We start from the raw sequence: 26,424 nt of genomic DNA on the forward strand, positions 1-26,424 counted from the left end.
TATTCAGATGGATTCTGTATTAATAACAATTCAGATCTATGGAAACAATGCAAGGAAAAGAGGATAAAATGTTGATACCACTGCAAGAGAACTAATCACAAGGTCTCTTTATAGCTTACTGACAGCATGCTTTCGGAGACCCAAAGTGAAGGTCTGCAAATGTATGAAAATTATTGCCACAAAAGAAAATGCATGCAAACATCTAATCTACATAGTTTTGCTCTTAGTAAGGTGTTTGGTGTAATAGTCTTACCCGGTTTGGCAACAACGAGTTCTGAACAAATATCCAGTTATTCAACTCTGGTGTAGAAAGAAAGCCTTAAGTGGGTGCAGACATCTGCTTTAAGTCTTGCAAGGCTTCCTGAGCATTATAAACTGGCTTTTGTTTAAGTGAAAATCAGACTGTGTATTTTCTGCCTGGTGTGGTGTTCAGTACACGTTGCAAAAGTATTTGAAGATAACTTCTTTGTTAAGATGTGGATTGGTATACCAGTTTTATCTACTGGGAAGAAATTAAGAGTAATGCATATGGATACTAGCTGATTCTTTTTCTCAGCTTTTATTATAGACAACACTAATATTTAATGAAAATAGGAGTAGTAAAAATTATGCCATCCATAATCCAAAAAGATAGCACAGTTTGCAACTGCCTGGATGCCATCCAACCGCTAAGTAGAAAACAAATAAAAAAAAATACCGAGATAAAAAAACAAACCAGAGAAAAGGCTAATCAGAAACACAAATAGGTAGCTTATGCAGGCCAGCATCCTTTCAGTAACCATGTGGATTTTATACCTGAGGACTTGGTAGAAAATCTGAGAAGATGGACTCACAGCAGACTGTAGGTTACATATTGTGCTGGGGGAGAAAAAATGGGTATTGCTACCCGAAAAACTGTTGAAGCAGGAGCACAAAATTTTGCAACAGTGATAGAGTATGTTCCTGGGGGAAGAACCAAAACAGCAGTATTGGTGCAGGGGCTTGGCATCAGAGGGTGGAAGCCAGCAGGAATAAGGGAGTTTGGAGAACACCAGTAGCAGCATCTGGGACAGATGGAAAATTTTGGATAGACCAAGTAATTTTTTTTTTTTTTTTTTTTGCCTTCCTCCTGATTTTTGCCTTTCTTTTCCCTTTTCTTTTTGCTGTGCCGCCGGCAGGGGGCAGAGGGTGCCCGTGAAAGGCAGCGCAGCGGTGCCCGCAGAGGGGAAGGATTCTTACCGCCGTGCCCGGGTACCCGAGGGGAAGGGGCAGGTGCTGTCCCCAGGACCGTTAGGCTTTTATCACAAACAAAGATGAGAGTTGTTTCCCGAGTGTCTACGTAGCTTCAGATTAAGCTGGGCATTAGGACACAAATTAGGAGGAAAAAAGATAAATTCGCGGATGCCCATCAAGAAATGATGGTAAGTGCCCTCAGTCTAGTGCAGCACACTCCATCCTCCTCTGAAATGGTCTTCTCTGCAAGTTACTCCCCGTGAAAATGTTCTCCGATGGTGACATCTGCCCTGGCAGCATTTCCCTGAGCTCTGAAGTTTCATGGAAAGGTTGTGCTGTGAGGGCAAATCTGTGCAAAGAATTGTATGCACACACGCAGACCTTACAGCAATCTTCCAGTACTTACAGGAAAGCTGGGGAAAGGGCTCTTTATCGGGGATTGCAGTAGTAGGATGAGGGAGAATGGTTTTAAGCTGAAAAAGGGGAGATTTAGATTAGATATTAGATTTTTTTTTAACCGTGAGGGTGGTGAGGTACTGGAACAAATTGCCCAGAGAAGTCGTGGCTGCCCCATCCCTGGAGGTGTTCAAAGCCAGGCTGGATGAAGCTTTGAGCAACCTCGTCCAGTGGAAGGTGTCCCTGCCCAGGTCAGGGGAGGGTTAGAACTGGGTAATGTTTAATGTCCCTTCCAGCCCAAAGCATTCTATGATTCTGTGGGCATCAGCGTGGATGTGAGTTGGGCTTGGTACAGCGCAAAGCTTCCAACCACTTCCAACCTGCAGCATGGCAGAGAAACGGGCTTGTGGTGTGGAGCGGCCTCAAGCAAAGTGTGCAAAAGGAAACCACATCTCTACCTGTAAAAGGAGGCTGGTGGGAAAAGGCAGGGCTGCAGCAGCTCAGCCACATAAAGCATCTCCATTTCCCAGCAGTCAGCACTCGGCAGTGCAAGCTAGTGGTAGGGAAGGAGCAATGGCCCTCAAAGCACTGATCTTGCCAGTGCAAAAAAGGGTCTAAACCTATCACAGCATCCCAAGCTAGAGAACGGGGTGTGAAATTATATACAGTCCCAGCCTTTACAGTACTCAGGGTGCATTTTTTTTTTCTCTGGAAACTTCTTTTGGCATCTAACAATTAAAAAAGGATCATAGAATGGCAGTATATAATAACGTGAGGATTAGATGTTCAAGTGAAGGAGTGTGACACAGGACCCCACATGGCCACAAATTCAGTCAATCACTGCATTTCTTGAAAAGAAAGATCTGGTTCCCTGAAACTGAAATGAGTTTCTAATTCAGACCAAATGCTTTTCACCTGGAAATAAAAAAAGGAAACTATATCACACTATATAACAAAAAAGTTATTTTGATAGGTGATAAAGTGTTTTAATGCTTCATTCATGCCGGGTCGTGCACTTGGGGCACAACAACCCTATGCAGTGCTACAGACTAGGAGAAGTCTGGCTAGAAAGTTGCCTAGAGGGGGTGTTGGTTGACAGCTGACTGAACATGAGCCAGCAATGTGCCCAGGCGGCCAAGAAGGCCAATGGCATCTTGGCTTGTATCAGAAACGGTGTGACCAGCAGGTCCAGGGAGGTTATTCTCCCTTTGTGCTCAGCACTGGTGAGACCGCACCTTGAGTACTGTGTTCAGTTCTGGGCCCCTCACCACAAGAAGGGTGTTGAGGCTCTGGAGCGTGTCCAGAGAAGAGCAACGAAGCTGGTGAGGGGGCTGGAGAACAAGTCTTATGAGGAGCGACTGAGAGAGCTGGGGTTGTTTAGCCTGGAGGAGGCTGAGGGGAGACCTTATTACTCTCTATAACTACCTGAAAGGAGGTTGTGGAGAGGAGGGAGGTCTCTTCTCCCAAGTGACAGGGGACAGGACAAGGAGGAATGGCCTGAAGCTGCCCCAGGGGAGGTTCAGGCTTGACATCAGGAAAAAAATTTTCACGGAAAGGGTCACTGAGCACTGGCACAGGCTGCCCAGGGAGGTGGTTGAGTCACCTTCCCTAGAGATGTTTAAAGGATGGGTGGATGAGTTGCTGAGGGGCATGGTTTAGGGAGTGTTAGGAACGGTTGGACTGGATGATCCAGTAGGTCCTTTCCAACCTAGTAATTCTATGATTCTATGATTTCGAAACTGATGTAAATAAATAAGTTAAGGAAGAGTCATAACTAATCTGAAGACATAGTCAAATATTTTCAGTGAATACAACACTGCACATTTACTGAAAATTTGTGGTTCTTCTTGCGTTTCTTTTAAATCAGCCCTTTATGCTGCTCCAAACTTGATTTTTGCATTTTCAATTCATTCCAAATTAAATTTTCCCCTATTTTTTCAATTCATAAGCCAATGAAAAAACATCTACAAGCCCATTATTTCAGATTCCCAAGTAGAGCTGTATAAAGTGTCAATGAAGAAAAGTCATTTTGCCATCACTGTTTATTTTTGTTATGTAAGTGAAATCAGTTTTACTAGAAATAAATGTGCTTGCTGGCATAGCAACATCAGCAAAAGTTTTTCTACTATTTCCAGTCTCAAATACGTTTAAAGAAAAAATCATAACCTAACAGAAATCATAAAGACATTTTAGATATTTTTATCCTGAATTTGGGAGTAAATATTATCTCTTGCCTCTCCTTTTTTTTTTTTTTTTTTTTTTTTTTAAATGGAAGCCAAGGCTCTCATGATATTGTTTCTGATGGCCATGCTGTTAAGAAAAACAGTGGAACATCACAATAGAATTACAAAATAAAAATCATGAGGTCTCTTGGGGAAGTGGGCAGGGAAAGGGTGCCCTAATGTTGAAATGCAATATTTTAGTCTTAAAATTAGATTATGGGGATTGCAGTAATCCCATATTCAACTTTAAAATTAGTCTCCCACCTTAGAGCTCGAAGATGGGTGGGGCAAAGTAAAACAACTAGTTTATAACATCTTGTAGATACAAATAAGGAAATCCAATAAAAATAGCTAAAACCACATTTGTGTTTCATGAACAAGCTCCCTGCTACAGTCCTTTCTGTCACAGAGATACATAGCACTTACTGAAGCAGTTTTGTGCCTGAACTTCATCATGTTTAAGAAGCATGGCTTTCTTTACAAGAAAAAGTGCAGGCTTACATAACATTTTTTTGCAAAGGCTTGCATTTTTATAAAAAAAAAAAACCTTGATTTCCTCAGAAGCTTAAAACACTTCTTGCAAGTGTTAGTTTTCAAAGAAACTTCACATGGCAAAATCTATTTTAAGGCATTCCTTAACTCAACATCAGTGAAGTTGGAGAGAAACAAAAATGAAGTCATTGTTCGTTTTAAGATTATTTATGTCATATTCAACTGATGGGGGAAATTTTGCAGAACTCTGTTTCTCTTCTCAATTTTTTTCCAGCATCTTGGTGCACTTATTAATTCTTATGGCTTTCATTACTTAAATGAAGATGATATACAGTTTTCCGTTTCCTTTTCTGGGGTCCTTTTAGTCTTCTCCGAGTAATTTCTCCATCTGGATGCATACTCAGCCCTTGCCATGAATCACAGATAAAGCAGAAATCTATTATTGTCGTCCCATTTGTTGTCTTTGTGTGTTTGAATAACTGGTTTAGCCCCAGCCATGCAAGTTATTTTATGTGGACATACTCCAGAGCCAAAGCAGTGAATAGGGAACTAGCAGTGCTAACACAAAAATTAGGATCCATTTTTCCTGTGCTTAGGCATGCATACAGTGGTGATTTTTAATGTTTTCATCAATAAGGACCCTGGTATAGCTGAAACTTGGATGTAAGATCTGTTTTTTCTCTGTGTTACATGATAATGGAAACCCTCTTCTCAAGACAGAGTTGTATTTCTGAACCATACTGCAGTTTTGTTTATGATCATATTATATGCGTGACTTCTAGTAAAGCATTCTTTTTTGTGGCTTGCAAATTCTCATGTGATTTTAGTTTTTAAAATGTCTCCACTAGTCTCCCGTTACCATACGGTACATAGTCAGTGCGAAGTTTTATGCTTGGCTCATAGAACAATTCATCTCAAAATTACATGTTATTTGCTTAATTTGGTATTTCTATTTACACTGACTCTAAATATCCACTTGAATCTTATGATCAGCTTCCAATTTATTTCTACTGTAGCATCCGGATGGTTGCTATTTATGTCTTTCTAGTTTTTCCTGTGTGTTCATTCTGGTGAAAGTGTACATCTCATCACAGCTGCACTCTGGATTCACAGAATATTTCTAGAATAATTCAAGTGTTAAAAATACTTTAAGTCATAAGTTTTTGTGTGTGAGAGGGAGACTTGAACATTGCAGATCTTAGTTTTTAGGCTCCTTGATCACTAGGGGAATCTGCAGCCTTGAGTAGCTCTAGGCATAAACTGACAAGGCACTTCCTGAACATCAAATAGTCCATGTGTTGGTGGGCAGGAGGGACAAACCAGTCCCAAACCTGCTGCCTGCACTGCTGCCTATACAAAAGCCCCGAAGAGCAAAAAGTATTGCTTTTGCTGTGGGAGGCACCTGAATGTGCAAAGCAGCTGCTCAGGAGAAGGCTGGGGGCACCGCTTGCTGCCTGGAGTAGGAATGGGCTGATCCTCTGCTTCTCCATTTAATTTTACATTCTGACTTCACTCAGCTTCTTTTGCAACAAGACAGCCCACCCTCCATATTTCGGGTAGCATAATTCAGTTTTGCCTATATTGTTGAGATGGCAGCTCTGACTTTTGAGACAGGTGTGATAGGCTATTCTTCTGCAATGAACAAAAGAACTAAGCTCCTAAGAAGAGGATCCACAAAAGTAAACATGTCCCAAACCTCAAAACCAAACTAAAACAACAACAACAAAAGAGAGATAAATTAACCTCTGCATATTAGGCGAGTGTTCTCACTCTTGAGGTAGCAAATAAAAAGGAAATATCCATGTGTTCTCTAACAGTTTGGCCAGGGTTGAGAGAACAGTAGAACAAAAGCATGACATTATGGCATGGAGCAAAAGAAGCTTGAAAATACCATTTCAGGAAGAGATGATAAACATTTAGGCTAGTTTCTGGATAAAAGACCAAAAACACATAAACCTTTCAAAATAGCACACACTATAGTGAAGACTTTCAAAACAGGACTTAGAAGCAGGATTCTTGCTAAAATTAATGGGAGCTGTGCATCTACATTCATAATGGCTTCGAAATCTCAGTCTATAGTATTTCTTGTTACTCTTTTCCCTCATCAGGCGTGTAGGGAAGAAAACATTTTCTACAGCTGAAAACACAAGTAGTTGTCTGTCCGAAACTATTGGAAATCATGCCAAGTTCTCCTAAGTGCTAGGCAGGCTATTCATTTAAGTACATAATAATTCATTTAAGAACAACTGAAAAACGTTTAAAGCCCTGTAAAGGAAATTAGGGGCACAAGTATTAGACTTTTATATTTTCGTACATAAACGCACGAGGCTCCTAGTGCACTGTAAAATGAAGGATCAAAGAAGGCCAAAGGCCTTAACCATCAGCCACAGTCTAATCATCCTTTGGCAATGCACTGTTTGGGGTGACTATGTTAACTGAATAGGCAGTTATTAAATAAAATGAGGCTGATAAATCTCCTGAGTACTACTAACTTATTTGTAATATCATTGAAGATGAGTAGTATGACTGGTGTCTCCAGTCTAAAAGCTCTGACATTCAGAGGAAGGTAATTGAAGGCTGCCATTGCAAAGCCCTGGGTACATGTTCAGATTTTATCAATGCAAATTTTACAGCCAACAATTTACATCAAGATAAAAATAATTCTTTTGGCTGCCTTGGGTTCAATGCATGAGAGAGCACAAGAAGAAATAATAATAGATTTGTAAGTGACTATGTATCAACCATGACTTCAAGACAGGGAGAAGGATAAAGAGAAAAAAACCTGCTCTCTCCACAATCAGCTTTCACACCAGACAACACCAGTGAAGACCAATAGAATTCTCGTTTCACAAAAGCATATGAAAATGCAGGTACAGAAAGGAGTGATTTTCCATAGAAAGGTGCCTGATCGAAGGCAGTGCAATTCCAGCAGCCCCTATTAAGCACAGACTATCAGTCTAAGAATCACAACTTATTCCAGCTCTGTGAGAACTCAAAAAGACAGTAGATTCTGATGACACTCAACACTTATCCAATTCCATATTATCGCATTCAGGACATTTTAAGATGCTTTAAGATGAGACCCAGATAAAAGGACAATAGTAATTCTGGTTTGAGGTGATAGAGACGTCAATGCATTGCCTCTGGAAGAGTAGATAACAGACACAGGTAAAAGACGGGTTTTTTGGTACATAATTCATCCCTTCTATGAATCTCTCAGAACAACTAACTAGAAGTTAAGCATCTAAACAGATAAAAGCTGCAGTTGTTCAAGGAACTACATAATCTCCACCTTTTGGTGTGTTATTTTTAATAAAGATTAGCAATTATAGATTCAGTTGCAAGGATTTGCCCGTCTTTAATTCAGCTTACTGCTCAAGCTACTCCCCTGCAATAGCTGACTGAATAAAAACAAAGAGCTAGCTGAGTGTCCCCTGCATATCTGAAGGAGAATCATTCAACTTATCACCATTTCTGCTAATCATCCTTCTCGAAACACAGGAGAGCAAAGAACTTTGAAGCAGATGCTCATGAAGTTGGTGAAAACATGACTCAAATCCAGGAGGTTCTCTAAGACACAGAAATCTGAAGCCACTCAAAAATTATTGCACATACTCCTGGCAGCCTTCACAATGAGAATAAAAACAACTCAGTCAACTAGTAGACCAAAACGATTCAGCATGGTTACTTGATTTTAATTCCAAAAAAAAACAGTTAGGCAACGCAGTCCTGGTATTAAGCCTATTTTCCAACCTAGAGAGCTTTAATAACACCAGATTTTGCTAGGTCGGCTTGTAAAACTGTATTTTATATTAACAGAGCCAAAATACTGCAGTGGTGAATTATCTAATGCTCTCAGCATTAAGAGAAGTTCTCATTCTGCTCTTTAGAAAAAGAAGACAAACTTGTCTGGTAGGCATCCCCATAGGTTTTTCTTAGTCCCTCTAGTTACTACTATGGAGAATCAGCTTCTGTTGTTCCCACAAGGGTCCCTAGAGTCTCACTAACCAACCCTGATATCAATTACTAACTTTAATAAAAATCTTGGGCATTAGATCACTGACAGTTTAAGTCTTTTTTCTTAGAATTATCATTGTTAATTACTGTTAGTTTTTTAATATTGAAGAGATAGCGTATAATCTAAAAATTTATGTGTATTTGAAATGGTCTTTTTACTTGTGATTCAAAATATCATTCCTTGCTCCATATCTCTAGCATACCGTTAAATCAGTGCATTCATCAAGCTTCTGCAAAGGAAGTTCAGAAAACATCAGTCTTCAAATCATTTGTTTTCTGCACTGCTTATCTCCAAGATGGGTAACTTAAGTACTAATCTAGATGTTTTTTAAATGTGAAAGCAAGGCAGCCTACAGTCATCATAACTACTCATCAGCCTCTTCAGACCAACCCTCCTGGGAGGCGGTTCATAAACATCACTTTATTTAATCCCCTAGTTTCTCTTTAGACAATAGCAAATAAAGGCTCCAATTATGCAGGTGTTTGTTGCATGGACTTTTTTTCCCAAAGGTCTTGATTTACAACGCACAAGGAGTTTTACAGTTGCAAAGCCACTGAAATATATAAGCACTGATTTAACTTTAAGCAAGCAAGCCTGCTGATTTGAGTGTGAACATTGGCATAACTGTATCTTAAACCAGCACACAAGCAGTATTTCTGATTCAGGAAAGTGGCAATGCACACACGTAGTTTTACATGCAATCAAGAAAGCCCCCTGGCCTGAGGTTAAGCAAATGACTTTCACAGCATTGAATATCTATGAGAGAGTACATAGGTTTTGCTACCAAGCTGACATAAGAATATAATACAGAGACAAAAGGCATAGACGGTTACCAACTCTGCAAGCTGTCCTCATCTTCATATATTCCAAATGTAAAAGAGATACATTAATTCATGGTACGACTCAACATAGTTAAAAGTAGATTTGAATTACCTTAGGCTGTTCCCTCCCTACTTACATTCACAGACAAAACCAAATTACGGCATTACTACTTCTGATGCTACTGCTGCTCCTTAGAACCTTGCAGCTCTCTGTCCCGTGGAGCTTCTTTGTAAGCCAGCAACTCTTGTGAACTAGCTGCAAACGACCCAGCAGCTGAACTCAATTTGAGGACAAGATAAACTACAGGTGTCTAAAAAAAAAAACTTTTGGAGCAACAGAAGTTACTTCAAGGGATGGTTCTCATATAGAAAGCTTGGAAGCACCTCAAGACGTCATTTGTTTGTCCCAAGGCAAGATTACCTCTGATCATATAATTCTTGACTGATGCACGTTCAACCTGTTCTCAAAGATTTCTAGTGACAGACATTGCTCCTTATCCTCTTCAGGCAATCTAGTGCTGTGCTTCACTGTCCCTCTTTGAATATCTTAGATGTCTCAGGTAACTCTTCCTTGATTTAATATATGCTATTAAAATTAAAATAAATTCCTATTGAATAAAAGCCTGCAGCAGATAGGGAGGGGAATTTATTCCTTCCTTCTTTATATTCTTCATGTATTTTAAAGTTTTACCTTTCCACAGTTTTCACTTCTACGGACTAAACAGACTTAATTCCTTTTCACTTTGTTCTTAGACTATGTTGCCGAGATCTCTGTTATCTTGGAGATCCTTAGGATCCCCATATTTCAGCCACTTCTTTGGGCTCTAGAGGCAAAGCCAGCAGTTTTTTGGAATATGATTCAAAGTACTTTAAAAAAAAATTATGTATCTATATACAAACTTATCACTCTGTATGGATCCAAGATTTAGATCACCTTTTGCAGACAAGCAGCCCTACCAACACCTTGTATGGTCTCAGAAAAATTTATCCCTGGTTCTGCTGCACTCAGCAACTTGGTTGGAGGAAAAACAACAGAAGCAGAAAGATTTGGCTAAATAAGAATGATATATCAAAACACCCAATATTTTAATGAAAGAAACTGAATATCCACACATTTGCACTTCTGTACATTTTTTTGTGATATATATATAATTTTAAGCTGTTTACAAATAACATTTAATGCTTCAAATATTACATAATGTTGATATTATATTTCTAGCAGAAATAAATATATTGCACTTAAAAAGAAACTTTTCATTAGATGTTGCTTCATAGTTTATGTTCATAACTTCTTTTTCCATAAAAAGATTTCCCCCACCCCATACACACAAACACACACTTCAGTACATGGTGAGTGTGCTCACGCGATGCATTATAAACAACAAAGTCAACACAGCAAACAGCAGAACTGTGGTACATTCTGTTAAAGAGGTTACATCCAGTTTTTTACCTTCCTTATTTTTAAACCAAATCTTTCCTCATGTTTCTGAAGGTACAATAAAAAAAAAGATTGTTTAAATGTGCTAAAGGTAAAATACAGCAAACTGTATTTTTTGTCCTTAAACTATCATTAAAAGTTACTTCAGAGTTTACTTAAATCACTGCTTAGTTTTCTTTTAAAAAGATAAAATAAAGAAAAAGAAGTTGTCATTTGATAAACTAGAGATTATATGCAAGGACAGTTTATTACAGAGTAATACATAAAATCCTCTGGCAAGCAAGCAAGTGGTTAGTAAAGAAACCACATCTCCTGCAGCAGAAAACGCTCTGTAAAGAACAGTGAGAATAATATCTCGCTGAAACCAAAATTAATCTTGCAGTGAGTGAATGTCATCCCTTTGCAGATGATGAGTATAAGCGCTGTGGGCACAACTACTTCAGAGAGCCCGAAGTCTTACACTGATTTCACTGTTTGTTTTACCCTTCATCTCGCTGTTAATTACCGCAATTTATGTTAGCTTACAGTTTTGGAAAGCTCCCCAAGTTTTGGCAATAATTTTCATTAATATCTGTGTTTCCCTGTCCTACACACACATAAAGAAGATGCCGTGCATAATTAAGTTGCCAGCCCAAATGTTTTCAGTTCAAAAAGAGGATCATTTTCAAATACTCATTAGTGTTTGCTGGATCTTGGAAGCAGCAACATCTTCTTCTGAGTACACGCTCATGCAGTGTACCGGCCTTCATGGATAAAGCCTCCTGGGAGAAAATTTGCAACTGGATTTTGTAGATTGTACTACCAAGTTATGTTAACTATCATACAATTTACTGTCTTTGAACTCATGAAGAAGGATTTACATTAGAAACTCTGACCTCATCCACTTGGTCTATGGTTTGGGTTTTTTTTTCAATTTATACCTAGAAGGGTACCACACATTGTATTTTTATCTGTGACAATGCCTCAGGCCATGTAAAGCAACATTGCAAATTAAATAGCCAAATTTAAAATGGGGATTTTTAAATCTAACTTCTTTCAGGGCTTCAAAACTGGAAGAAAAAAGAAATCGGATAAATGCATCTAAGTCAGCTTTGTTAGTCTTTAGGATGCTTTTATTTGGACTAAAGACCTGAGGCTGTTGACTATCTATGGATAAAAGGGTAATCTAGAAAACACCCCAAAGAACTTGTAACACTTTGGAGGACAGTCTTATCATTCTCTTTGAAAAGCATATCCAGGCATATCCTCTCCACCCTTTTTACAACAAACTCCAGCAACATAAACCAGCACCAGTTTGCTCAGCCAAGAGGTCTCAGAAAGGTGAAGAGCACTTCTCATGGGACAGAAAATGTGAATTATACTGGAAAATATACTCTAGATTGTATTTGGCATTCCTACACCTTCTACCAGCAACAGATGTTCTGTCCTGAAAGTGATATAATTTTGACAGCAGTACAGCAACTCCTTAAATAAATTATTGAGTTATTTTCAAGGTAGTACAGATTATTATTTTTTTTTAGGAAAAGAAATTTCACTCTTTAACCAATCAGTTACAAATTTACATTCATTTTCTTCCAATTGTGAAATCAATGCTAAGGCTGGTTGTAGTTGGATTTTAGTCTTTTCTTTAGAGCTCCTATATTAGCACACTGAGAGACTTGATCTGACTGAAGAGATCAAGCTGTGGATTTTGGCAGGTAGTTCTGCATCATTTACAGTATGAAACTCATCACAGAGAATTGGATGAGGAATTGACCTTAAGTTTTTTGATAGGGACAGTATAATGCCATATTTTGTCAGATGGAAATCACATTTTTCATAGTGAAAAGCACTTGTCTTGCATTTAATATTTTTGTAAATAATGTTGTTAACCTGTAGTTTCATTCTCTGAGAAGAAACTGGAGAATTTTCTCTGCTATAGTATCAGCGGCATTTCTGTGTACCAAATATTGGCGTTTTCAGAACAGGAACTGGGACAGGGCTGAAGAGATTGAAGAGTTTATTTCTCTTAATTGACTTCATGAAGGGAGGACAGGTCAATGTACTCGCAGGCTTTATATGACTTGTGAAGTGTGCTTGAATTGTCCCACCTATTCCAAACTAATTTTTGAAGTTGTGTAAAAGCTGCCTACTTACTTGACCATGTCCTGATGGAAGCATCAGCATTAAGGTTACTGGCTTGAATTCTGAACCTAACCATATCCCCTGCAGCTCCAGATAAATTAATGGAGCTGTAGAAGAAAACAGATAAAAGAAACAGAGTTTCCCCACAGGCTTTAGTGCTTGTTGTCATAGGGCCTTCATACAACTCTAACAGAAGTAAAGCAACTGAAGGAGAGGGATTAAAATCTGCCTCTAAATCTCTCCCAAAATTCTCATTCCTATGGAATCATATATGTAGTTTAAGTTATCTTGTTGTGGAACCAGTATCATCTCATTTCCTGAAAAATAGGGGGTTTATACCAAATTGGGTCATAAGTAGACGCAACCTTACAAAAAGCACTTTTCAGGTGAATCTGATACCCTGGAGCAAAACTTAGAATTTGGATACATCAGGCCAAATTCAGTGTCTGATTCTAAGCCATTTAAATACTGCAGAGCTTGGCCTATTCTATTAGTTTTTGGAACTCAGTGTAGTAGATACGAACCCAAAAACTGTAAATAAAATTTTGTTTTCATCAATAAACAGAGCACAGAAGTTGCAAATTGTCTCCCATAATTTTTTATCAGCAGGTCCAACATTGAGTAAAGGGAAATTAGAATGATACTGCAGATAGCTGAGGTGATTGAAATAACTAATTTGACAATACTTTGAATTTAGCTATTGGGATATTATATATAAAGGTGACCCTTATCTGTGGGATGCAAGTACTGGCCTACAGTGGAAACTGGGAAAAGCCTGGGAGGTTGTCATTGCTCTATGTGATGGGTCATGTAAGACAAGGCAATGGGTGAAAAAAAGCATGTGACTTGCCTTGCACTTCACAGAGATGGGCAGGTAGGTGTCTTAGTGTACTGCACTCTGCTTCTTACCATACAATACCAAAACACCGGTCAAAGTACAGTAGAACAGTGCCAATAAAGTCTGTTGTCCATTCTGTGCTCCAGCTTTCCAGCTCTACACAGATCTTTAATAGATGAGGATGGATTGCTAGTTCTTTTTTTATCAGTAGATGTGTTATAAATGATAACTTGGATGCAACTCTACACAGAAACTCTGTTGACTTCTTACTGACAGTGAAAGTCCAGTCCCCGCCATGCAGAAAACCAGCACTACACTGGTACAGTTTTTGAGCAGTGCAAAGGATTCATGGTAGCTCTCTGCAGAGAGGTCATTTTTTCTTATACCTTTGCAGTTCCTATGTTGCATCAGACTTAACATAACTAGAAAAAGTGGATAGCACTCTGAATGAGAGCCCTAGTTACTAAGTGAAAAAAGGCAGATAATGAATGAAGAAAAAAAAAAACCCTGTGAAGTTCTGCACTGGTATTTTCCCAAGGAAACTCCACCATTCTACTGGGACATGGAAAAAAGGCAGTAAAACCCTCATTTTCCTGGCTAAAGACTACGTATAACAGCCATGACCAAATGCAAGAATATCACAACAAGTAGAAGGATACTCATCTTATACCAGTCCATTGCTTACAGTTTGATCTAGAGAGTCCATGGACTGATCTAGCCTGAAATTTGGTTAACTTGGTACACATTTGGAGCTAGAAACAGGTCTTCGGTGGCAAGCACAGGAATAAACAATCACTGATTCAAAGATTTTATATCTTTGGTTTCTAAGTTTAAGTAACAGATTTTCCCAGATCAACATTTTCCTTCATTAGACTTTAAATACAGTTAAATTTCTCCTCCCAGGATGTAGGACCAACTTCTCTTTTAGACTGAAGGACAGAATACACCATTACCGTTACAGTCCTGTAACACAGTTCTTTTTTTCGAACCAATAAGTGTTTTGTGAAAGAAACAAAGAAAGAAAGAACAACTTGTTAATAATATTCTCTTTGAGATTATAGTAGCAACTAAGAAATACTGCTTTTGGTGAATACAAGCCAGTCTTTTAAAAAGGACAGTGGACTTTGTCCTGTTCCCAGCAAATGTGTGCTGAGATAGCCTAAAACATGCTCAAAGTTATAGCAACACATTTTTCTATTTAGATGCTCATCAGTCACAAAAAGAGATGAAGATGAGTAAGAGTATTGCCTTGTTCAGAATTCTTCTAGCATATGAAAAAAGATCTATACACAATTAATTTGTACACTGCTGCATAAACATAATCTCCTTCCACTAGGTATAATGCACCTTTGGAACAAGCTGCACATGACCAAAAGTCCTGGGAATTTTGGGATCCATTTCAGCTGCATTACACAGATCTGTGAGCAGCTCCAAGCTCCAAGCTGCTCTCTTCTTGCCTCAATGGAGGAAACTATATCCATAATGCATTTTCTTAGCTGTTTTTTTACGAGTTCAGGGCTCCTGCCACAGGCCTTTCAGGAAGGTCCCTTGTATTTTTCATACCAAACTTGCACATTTGAAATCTTGTGTATGTCTTGTCTTACATGACTCATACAAACGGCGTCATCACTGCAGAGGAGTGACGCAGTCCCTGGATAGCTGCATAAGGACCCTGCTGAAAATAATGATGGTACCTAGGCATGTGAAACGAAGGGAAAGTGGGGCCACTACCTTGCATGGAGCTGGCTATAGCAGAGGGTGTAAGAGGCATTCCCAGGCGGCTGTATGGAGGCAGAGATCCTTGGATTGGATGAGGAATGGGTGTAGCGATGGATGCAGTGCTGGTACCCAGGGCGCTCAAAGACTGTGGATGCTGAAATCCAGGGAAACTGGTTGAGGAGGACACCCAGGAACTGAGGGACAGGTTATCAGATGTTGTAAAGGCTGACCCTGCAAGTAAAGAGAAAGAATGTCTGACGTTGGCACTGCAACACACAAAGCTGGTAAAATAGCAGAAAGGGAGAAAAAGTGTCTTTCACAGCAAGGCTGATCTTAATAACAAGTTGTCATTGGAAACACTTCCCAAATACTCCTCTCTCCTTATATCTTTCTATACATTATTATTGGCCACTTGCTGTCCTTTATCACTACATCTCAGATGAATTACTATTTTAAGAAGTCGTTTCCCGTGCCTTGAACAGTAAAACCAGCTTTGCAACATTGGACATTTTGGGTACTAAACACTGCATAATCTTGTAATGCTACTTCTAAACACTGAAGTATCTGACATGCAATCTCAATGTGTTACATCCCTGTTTCGAAGACATGCTTGTAGCTTTTGACATCAGATCCACAGCAGAATTGGTTAATTTTTTTCCTAAAATTTCAGTCTGGCAAAAACAACACTGCGTGACCTGACTTTTTCCAAAATACAGAAACAAAAAATTCTGAAATGTCAAAACATTTGTTATTTTTCCAACTGCACACAGTACTCTAAGAAACAACACTAATTCTAAATCATAGTAAGACATGTAGGGTTCTAAGTGAAATGCACACAAACATTAAAACCTTGCTCCAGGGTAATTAGCAACTTGTGACCAAATAGCATATTTTTAATGTGAAAAATTAAAAAAATTATTTTCACAAATCTTCTACCTCTTTAGAACAGTTTTTCTCTGAAGATTGCAAAACAATTAAAAAAGGAATAGTTTTTTTAAAATTAGAATTAATTACTTATTTTATTTTGACAGTAAAATTTTGGGGAAATGACAATTTGTTTGCATAATTATACATGGTCATTTTCAAATAATGTGGTGACAATATTGCCCTTCACCTCTGCAGTTCCTCTATGCATCTGGTCATCATCAGATGTCTGATTTCTAGAAATGGCGAATGCAATAAAATTCTATAAATAAACTTATTTTGTATTCCTGTTCAAACAATAACTCAACCCATGTCTCTTCTGTATTTTCTTTCTTGTCCAATTTTGTCCATTTAGAAAATGATTCTTATTTAAGAAACAAATTTACTGGCAAGAATATTTGACAAAATATAACTTCGAGCCAGTATTGCAAAACATTCCGAGACAACAAATTTTAAAACAGTTACTAGTCTGATTCCAGAAGATAGAAGATTCTGGATAGATTCCAGAAGATCAAGATTCACTTGATCCAAACTGTGAAAAGAAAAAATATTAAGACATCTATCTGTGAAGATAAAGTCACTTGAAATATGTATACTAAACAGAGCCACAGACTCAACCCAAAACTATAAGAAAACAACAATAGAAAGAAAAAATGCAAATTACCATTTAAAAAAAATTATAAATCTGTTTAGGGATACATTCTGAAAATCAGAAAAAGGGGTATTCTTGATTAATTCCTCCTCTGCCTAATTAAATGAGTAAAATGGCCCAGTAACAGGAAAGAGAAATTGTGTCAATTCAGCAGCAGCCGAAACAGACTTGAACCAAATCCTGGCCCTATCACTGAACCAAATCCTAACCTCTGAGAAGTTAGGATCCAGAGCCAAAGTATAAGGATAACATCATACTTGCAGATCAGAGCAAAACCCTTTACAAATCAGAGGATACCTGAGCATTATTACACTGCAGGGAAAGTGAGATGTGATTATGGATCTGCCTAGAAGGTTCACATTTGGCTCTGTTCCAGGTGGCTACTGTGAATCCTGTGTGTGGATGCTGGAGGACAGGCACCCAGGTATTATTATTACACATTAAAGAGTTTTAATTTGATTTACATATTTCATATCTGTTAATTCCTTTGGAATAAGACTTCTTGTGAGGAATACAGTACTGAAGGCTAGCTACTTCTGTCTTTAGATGGCTGAAATCAGATGAGATGAGAATGCTCTGAATGTAAGAAGAAATAAATAGCAGTGGCAGCCTTTCTTTGTTACTTCCTTACACCAGGGAGAAACGTAATTCTTGGAGAGAAGGTGTCTTGCTCTGAGCACTTCTGGCAAGGGAAAAATTTAACGCTGTCTTCAACAATAGCTGGCCTAGGATCTAAGCTGATGTGAAGCAAGGTAATTCCCTAGAAGTATGTGAAAAGATGGCATTGTACCAGCCGAGGAGTTGCTCCAGAAACTCCGCAATCTAAGGAACTGCTCTTGGAACAGACGTGTATGAACAAGCCCACCTAATCACATTTTGCTGAAGAGCAGCTTGTGGTTAAAAATAAGTGTGTTTTCCCTGTACAAGTCCAAAGAGCTTATGACCAGAAATAATGCTCTTATCTTAGCGACACTGTATGAAGTTAGAGGACAACACAAGGGCACAGCCAGTCGGAAGGCAGATAGAACTGCTTTACTTCAAGAGGCTGTTGCCTATCAGGCAGGTCACAAAGTCAGCATGCAAAGTATAATGCAACACAAGTTCGTGTTCTTTCCAGTGGCAAATTAGGACAGATGCAATTTGTCCAGCAAGTATGAACACAAAGAACAACTCTGCTTTGGTACTACTTTTGTGACTGCTAAAGTAGACAAATCATTTGATAAAGCATTTGAGGTGAATTGCCACAGCAGGAAATGCACCTTTTAGAGACCAAGGGATAACAATTAAAACATCAATTTTTTTCAGGGAGCTATGGACTTTTCTTCCTGTAGAGGCAAAGCAGGTTAACCACAAACAGGTTGAGGGTGGTCAGAACAAAGTCTTCTATTCACAGAAGGCTGGAGAGGCAGAAAATGGCACATCTATGCAGTAATTTACAAATGATGCTGAGACTCTGCTAGTGAGTCCTGCCAAGGGATGAGGAGTATTAACTTGTTCTCTGTACCGTGGTAATGAAGGTACCTGTTTTTCAGCCATCTTGAAGTGGAAGCAGACAGTTCTCCTCGTATAAGCATCTCTAGAGCTGCCAAGATCCTGAACTAGCCATCCACACCAGTGCCATGGGCATATCAGATGATATGAGCCGTAAGGTAACAAGTATTCTTTTTCATTATAGGACTTCATGTCAGAGAGTCACACCAGAAAAATGCTTCAGAGTAACACAGTACTGATTGTGGTCCTCCTTTTCTCAAGCATAACTAGGTCACCACAGTTTACCTCGTGAACACATATTCCTACCTCTGCTTTGTGTTGCCTGGCTGTCATCTCCAAGATCATCTTCTCCTCCATAGGTTCGAATAGGGGATCGGGCATAGGAATGCTTTTGGATAAGGCTCTCCACACTTTCTCTGTGAAAGGAAACAAGATACTGTATCAGTCACATCCCAAACAGCCTCCTAATTCATTAGGTTAAACACAATGAACTGCCTTTTCCCTGTCCAGATCACAGCATTCTCACACAGACTCTCTAAATTAGTTGAAAAAATGTTACCCCATAGCATGTCACTGGAAACATCAAACTTAGCCTCCAGTATTTTAACTTGCTGATTACCTCTTACCTGTGTGGTACTGCTTCTTCAGGAGACAAGGTAGAGTGAACTTCTCACTATATTTCCTGGATGTGGTCTCAGACAAGGAATATAAGACCAGCACTCTTCATAAATTTGAAAATGCAAGCTCTGGGGTTATTATTGCTCAGTGACCAACCTGGGTTCAAAGAGATACCTGTGGTCCAACTCCTTTCAAAATGGTACTCTCCCATTTTTCTGAAATCAGGGGCAAGAATAGATGTGTCCACAGACAGCTCGGCTCTAACCATGTTCTAACCAGCATCAGTCGAGGTTTTTTCATAGCAGGAAATCTACAGATAGTACTGATCTCGTGCCACGTCTATTCTGGGAGGTTATATGTGTCTGCCAGGCCCACATCTCACTGGTGGCACAAAGCACTGAAGTCACTCAGACAACTTTTAAATAGAAGGAAGGCATATCTGCATGATTAGCCATAGTAGTTTACAAGGAAGAGCCAACCTTACACATTCCCTGCACATTTCCATTAAGTAGGTGTTATTATACCAAAGATGTATACAACCTAGGCACATTTCCAAAATGGCTTTGACCTTCTGTTCCTGTTTAAGAAATCTAAGTAGTGATAGGTGTTTAATTCTGATGTTCAGTAAAGGTTTTGTCTGCATTTACCATTTGGCCATTCATACTCGTTAATGCCCTTCACTTGGAGAGTGTGATTGTTGCAGAAATTCCAAGGAAAAACATTTTCCGAGTAACACAATAAATCACAATGGCACATGTTTTCCTTTCCTACAGAAAGCCCATTATGGTCATTTTGTCCTTAGTCTATCACTGGCATCATTACTTATGCTAGTCTCCCCAGAAAAAAATAAATAAAAAGGGGATCTTATCAAAGTGATTTACTTCTATCCGGACTGGAAGTGGACTGAAAGCAATGGCAGTTCCTACATAGAGGATGATATAATTTAATTACTGCCTTTTAAGTGATTGAAAACAGTAGGCATATTGGGGCTATCTCAAAGAAGATTTTACAAAGAAAAAGACAGATGACATTGTTTACATTACGTGCCGAATGCCTCCTGAAACTTTTTCTTTCCTCTGAAGCAGAATGTGAAATGCAAGGAATTTTGCTTCGCCAAAAACACTATCTCTGATGAATGCAGAACAGCAGAATACGGAATTAGACTGGTATTGTCTGAGTGATTTAGATAACAGTCTGAAAACATATTCATAACCAAAGACTTACTGATATTTAAAGGTCTGAAAAATAGATGTGATTCAGGTGATGGTCTGTATTCTCTATTGATTTTGTTTCTAGTAAAGATCTGCTTATAACAACAGACATTACAGCATGTAATAATATCCTAATGCAACAGAAACAATGCAGGCTCTAGTTTTACTGCAGTGGGCCAAATTAATCTCCAAAACATTGGATCCAATGGCAGTTTGGGGATAAACTCACTCCAATAAATTTACCTTTGAATTACCTACAGGGATTTAAAGCTAAATCAAATGCCCACAATTATTGCAGACTAAATTCTTTCCAGATGGGTTTGTATGCTAGACAGAGAACTCTATTATTCTGTACGGTTGTCTTCTTTTAAAGGAAAAAAAACAAGATGACTTCTTAGTGAACCCTGAATCTGCAAAGCTTGAAACTGGGAAGCTATGTGGTAGGTTTATTTGTTTATTTTTAATGTTGTAACGTTGCAGGCAATATGCTAAAGGTTTTACAAGATTATTGTCATTCATTGGCACAAGAAGAAAAGGATTTTATGGATGGAATAAATTCAGATGGAATTGTCTAATGAGGAAACTTTTATCAAGGAAAGCAACTAATTTCACCAAAGCGGTTCCTCTTGCAGAGTTGCAATTTAATATTCAAAACCGTATATGCTGATCTTGCTTAATCACGTTTGTGGTTTATGCTATAATCACAACACTCCGCTAATTTTTCACCTTAGTGGTTGAGACCGTGATTCACACCATGAGCACAAAGCATTGAGACTCACACCAGAATTTAGGCACCTGGTCCCCACAGCCTTCAGGCGGAGATTCTTCTTTCCATATGCAACACATTGCATCTAAACTTCCAAACAGACCTACAAAATGCAGAGGGCTGAGTAGGAAACACCTAAGCATGCAAAAGGAAACAATGAAAACCAGGAAGTGGTGTATTTTCTCCACTCATGAAGTATATCTGTGAGTTATCTCACCCAGCACTGCTTCTTCAAGATAGAAAAACAAGAGCTGAAGTATGCACTCAGGTCTTCTTCATCCTGGACAAGCACCCTAATCTTTCCTTCCCTTTGAGTTTCAAAGGAAAGTGGTGGTGACCTCTGCACCGTGCCCAAATACTTCATGCTCAGAGCACATCACCCAGAGATCAAGTCTTCTTGGAAAAGAAAGGGGTTGCAACTCATTTAATCTATAGAAACCTGGAGTACCCACATAGGTTTGAAAGAGGAGGTGAACCTCCTCCCTCTTTTAAAGGCAGAGGTGCTTTAGGACATTACCCAAAGTAGAAGTGTATGAAGATTTAAGTGCCTGTGAGATCTAGCTCAAAATGGAACAAAGCTGGCAATCTGAAACACAGGTTCTTCATTATATCCTTTTGTCAACTGGAGCCAAAAGGACTTCAATCTCAAAATTTTCCTGAAAATTCTGTTTAAGGCAGTGTGAACTGTTTGGGATATCCAGAATATGGTGCTCTGGACCAAGAAAATAAATTTTTGGAACTCCAAATATATTTTAATAACAATACTACTACTAAGAGGGAAAGACATTACAGTTTACTGACTATACAGTTCTGCAGGCAACATCTTCAGATATCTCAGTGTGGTTTGAAGGATTTGTGGAAGTAACTCTAGAAATTACTGAACAGTAAATCAATATTTGCCATTTTATGATTCTGCTCAATAAAAAATTAGCAACTGAAGAGTATGGTGGATTTTTTGTAAAGCTTTCCTTTAGTCTTTTTCAGAGCTGATTCACACTAAACTGGCTAAATAAAAATTACTTCCAGTTACTCAATGCTCAACTTCTGTACTTCTGTTACAGAGTTTGTGAGCAGACACTTGTTATCTAGTACTCAGACCTAGCAATTTTTACCTTTTAATGTGTCTTAGAGCTCCACAGTTTCTTCTATTAGCAATAAACGTTGTTTTGAGAGAACACAAGCTGCCAGCTGGATAAAGAAAAGATGTCTTCTTTCTGTCAAATTCTTTTGTGTGGTCTACCAACAATTTTCAGTCTTCTAGACTGCTCTTCAGTTCACAGATATCTTGTAAATACCCAGAGGAGAGGAAAAACACACACATAGGCATAATATATTACTGTGATTAAGCTGTGCTATTTGTAGAACTGGATAACAGTAGCAGATGACAGGCTGGAGAAGAGCAAGTTAGGGGCTGAACCTGTCTGAGGAAAAGAACTGTGTGCCAAACAGAACAAAACTAAGCTCGTATTGGCAAGCACATCCACAGTGAAGATGCTGAGGCAGGACAAATGTGAGGAGAGGTAAGACAGAAAAGGAGCTCAGGCTGATCCAAATGATCTATGTCCTGACAGAAGTAAACCTTGAGCCCAACCCTCTCAACAAACCTCTGCTTATTATGAATGAAGCGTTTCTCTCCTTTATGCAATAAATAAAACAGTGAATTTTGAACCAGGAATTTATGGAAATGAAGAGTTGGAAGAATTTCTCAATTAGTAAGGTTTTAGGGTCCAGAGGGACCCTCTTGCCATTCTGCAAGTTTTGACCTCTTGACTGAACATTTCACTCTTGTTCTTGCAGGCAACTGACTCCAAAACTAAACTTCCAGCTAGGGATGCTTTATGTCTTGCAGCTACAGGCCGAGTCTTTGTCCTTGTTTATTTAACAGTGCCCTGTATGTACAGAGTAGTCTCAGAGGATCAAAAGTAGATACAAAAATCCTGATGTAGCTGACAAATGATTCAGTAATATTTTACAGACTAAACCCAAGATCTTAGGGTGGATATGAACTGGGAGATGGTAGAAAACAATGCTGAACGGAGTAGCAACTAAGAAGACCTGAATGAGTGCTTCCTTTTGCTGTCAACCCAGATTACAAAAATTTTCTCAGGAGTTGGTAAAATCCCAGACTACCCTGAGGAAGATCTTTAATAAAGATGAAAAGGCAACGCTTCTTTGTAGGTTGAAGGAGGCATGTTTTGATGATTCTTCATGTCACTTATTGTGTGCCTTTTGCTTCAGCTGAGTAACATTCGTTCAAAGCAGCCCAGTGGTCACCATGACCCTAATTCTGGAGCACATGACCACGAGCCCTGCTGATATGGATGAAGGTCCACCTGGCCTCAATGCACTGTCAACACTGCTGCTGCTACATGCCTGCATGCACCTAAAGCTACGGACTTTCCCAGAATTTAGCAGAGAGTGCATCCAGGGGATAGAGACAGGAAGCCTACCTTCTCCCTTTGGGATGGGAAGGCTTGAGGCAATATATTTAGTTTTGGTAGAAGGTATTAGAAAAGCTAAACAAGAACTAGCTTGCTAGAGACCTGGTATCCATCTTAGATCTAGACCATGGCTCCAAAGAGGATCAAGCTGATGTGACAGGCAGCCACATATTCCACTGGGAGCCAGGGTCAACCTCCTTTGAAGACAATATGCAAAATGCAGACCATGGTGAGAAAGAGCAGGTGGTAGAGCAAAGCACTCTGAACTCATATTTTCTGCAGAAGTTACAGTATCAGAAATGACTACAAGAGGTACAAATTTCCAAGCAAAGTACAGCAACCTGTTAAGAGTTTTCTCTTTCTGCCCTTACTATTCAAATGATAGATAAGCAAAAAAGTAAGGATATCCTCAGAATCCACTCACTGTTCCTGGTGTCATGGTAATTTTTTTTCCTTTTTCTTTACAAAAAAGGCAATGCTAATAAAAAAAATTAACAGAGGGAAAATAATAAAATTATAAAACTAACAATCATGTTTTTCTTGGCCATTCAGTTCAACGCAAAGAAAAATACAGAACAGGATATAAAGTGTATGAATTATCAATTTGCAGCCTGAATGACTTCTTTAGTTCTGCATTTCAAAGGTTTCCTTCTTTTTGTAGCTGCCAGTTAGTGTGTTTGGAAGAAAGCCCAGATAACAGAGACATCAGAAGTGAGGTGAGGTGAAGACAGATGGAATAAATGGACTGAGAAGGCACAAAAATAAACTTGTCGGAAGTTGCACTGTAGTAGAACTTTTTTTTTTTAAAGGGAAAAGATGACTAATTTGTCCAAGACGCAAGTGCTAAAAACAAGCCTGTAAAAAAAACCCCAAAACAACAACAAAACAACCTCCCCCCCAAAAAAATAAAAACACACCAGGAGGAACAAATACATTTCCACAACAGCAGTTAAAAGTGAACAACATTGTCAGAACCACTGTTCATATATTGCTCGGCCTTCATGTCCCTGTGGATTTTAGTTGCTATTTTACATATGCACAAACACATAGACATATTAATTTGCTACGCATAGTTGCTCTTATACTGGTAGATAAATAGTACGGGCTGGCCTTAGGAACCTAATTCAGCTCTGACATGGTATGGATCAAATCCTCAACTAGAACAAAGTAGCTCTGCTGCATTGCCTGTGTTGGAGCAGAAGCAATTCCAGTCATGGAAGAACCAGGACGCATGAAACTTCCTTGGATCATATGAACTGACATTTAATTGGCCCCAAAAGCTGATACAGAGCCACCAAACACTTCCACACAAAATCAAAACGTTTGGGCAAGTGCTGGATGGCTGCAGTACTCCAAGAATATATGCAATTTAAGGAAAGAAGTGATACAGAAATTATATTATGAAAAATCTAGGCTTTGATGATTGCGGGAGAAGGAACGGGTGTATTTCCAAAGTGGTGTATACTGGTGACCTCACAAAAAATATGCTATAGGATGCATGGTGGTCACATGGCCTGATTGAAGCCATGATATGGGAAAAGTAATGATGCTTATGAAGAAGGAGCATAAGGTTATTAAACACCCACTCCTCTTCTCTCAACTGCAAATAAAAATGAGAAAAAGAGCTATATTTATATAGGGGAAAAAAAACAGATAAGATTATATTTCTCTTCTCTAACTTGGTTAAAAATGAAAACATACTTGCAAATGTATGTCAAAGCTCTTTCTCTGTATAATTTTTTCCCCAAATATACCGACACATATAACTCTCTCATAGCCAACCCCATGTGAGTGCCACTTGATCCTATGACTGCAACCATTTCTCTCTGACTGCCAGGCAGAAGACGAGAGGTGAGGACACAGCAGTGCTGTGGAACAGGGACCATGAGAAGTCCCTGGAAAACTTCCCCTGAGGTGGAAACAAGGGGTCTCAGCTGACATCAACCCCTCCCTTCATGCACACACAAAATCTGCATGAGATGAGTGGAAAATGCTAGCAAAATGACACCTTCCTAAATTTTTTTGCACAAGTAAAAATATAGATAACAATACATAAGTGGAAAATGAGCCAGGATATGAGTGCTTAAAAGCCTGGGAGCTGAAGAGATTTTAGCTGGCATGGAGGGCTGTTTGCTTGGAAAAAGAAGAACAGTTGCCTGGCTAACAGTAAGCAGAGCTGGAGGAACCAGGTTTGAAGGGAAGGTTTTAGGTATCTAAATGTAGTCAGGTAGTGTTTTCTAGATATCTTGAGACATCCAAGCTATCTGCAATGGAAGAGATGATACAGAAGATACAGACAATCCATCTACCCGTCTGGAGCAGCAGCTGGAGGCTGTATTAAGATAAGCACATCTGGAATGGCATCAGATACCAAGTTTTCAGGCACTGGAGTCTCTGGTGTTTTTCTCCCTAAATTAAGAATTTCACTTCTCCCAAAATGAACAGAGATGATTGACCTCCCATGGCTAGTTGCCAATATTCACAGACTGAGAACTTGCTGAGGATATAAGATCAGCCAGTGAATTTGACTTGTTGGAGAACTATGACAAAACCCTACTTAACCACAGATATGGGAGTAGGCTGTAGAAAGAATATATTTTTGATTGTTAGTAGGGTGCTTTCAAGACGCAGGGAAGTTCTTCTAGACCAGCAGTAATAAGTGGGAATGGGGAGGAGGGTAGCACAGTGGGGTGAGCAGGGAAGGGATGGAGAAGAGGATTGCTGTGGACACATTAAGCACATGGCTTTGCTACTCCAACAGGGCAGTGCCCATATCCGGTCACTGGCATGTGTTTAGCTTACAGCCTTGTAAGCTGGTAAAATGTATTTCCACATTTCAGACATGAAGTTCCTCAGGGTGAAATTCAGAATCTGATTACCATGCAAATACAGCTGGCATGCTGGGATGCAGCTCTCTTACTTCTCCCGTCCCCCAATTTTTCCTTTCTCTGCCTTAAAATTACTTGTGTGAAGCCATACTTTTCCATTACCTAAGCTATTGCCTCTTGAAGTATGTACCCACCTCCCAGAACCATTATCGG

General features: G+C 39.1%; 1 protein-coding gene across 1 annotated transcript in view; it reads right to left on the reverse strand.

Annotated features, from left to right (window-relative positions):
• Positions 1-8,173: 8,173 nt before the first annotated feature.
• The window catches only part of TBX20 (T-box transcription factor 20), a 40,157-nt gene continuing 21,906 nt past the window's right edge, over positions 8,174-26,424 (reverse strand). Inside the window, exons 7-8 of the mRNA XM_009567849.2 lie at positions 18,654-18,763; positions 8,174-15,511 (exon numbers count right to left, since the gene is read on the reverse strand). Of these exons, the coding sequence (XP_009566144.2) occupies positions 15,171-15,511; positions 18,654-18,763 (451 nt within the window). The 3' untranslated portion in view covers positions 8,174-15,170. The remainder of the gene's footprint in view (positions 15,512-18,653; positions 18,764-26,424) is intronic.

The sequence above is a fragment of the Cuculus canorus genome, chromosome 2 (genome assembly GCF_017976375.1).
Source record: "Cuculus canorus isolate bCucCan1 chromosome 2, bCucCan1.pri, whole genome shotgun sequence".
Classification (NCBI taxonomy): domain Eukaryota; kingdom Metazoa; phylum Chordata; class Aves; order Cuculiformes; family Cuculidae; genus Cuculus; species Cuculus canorus.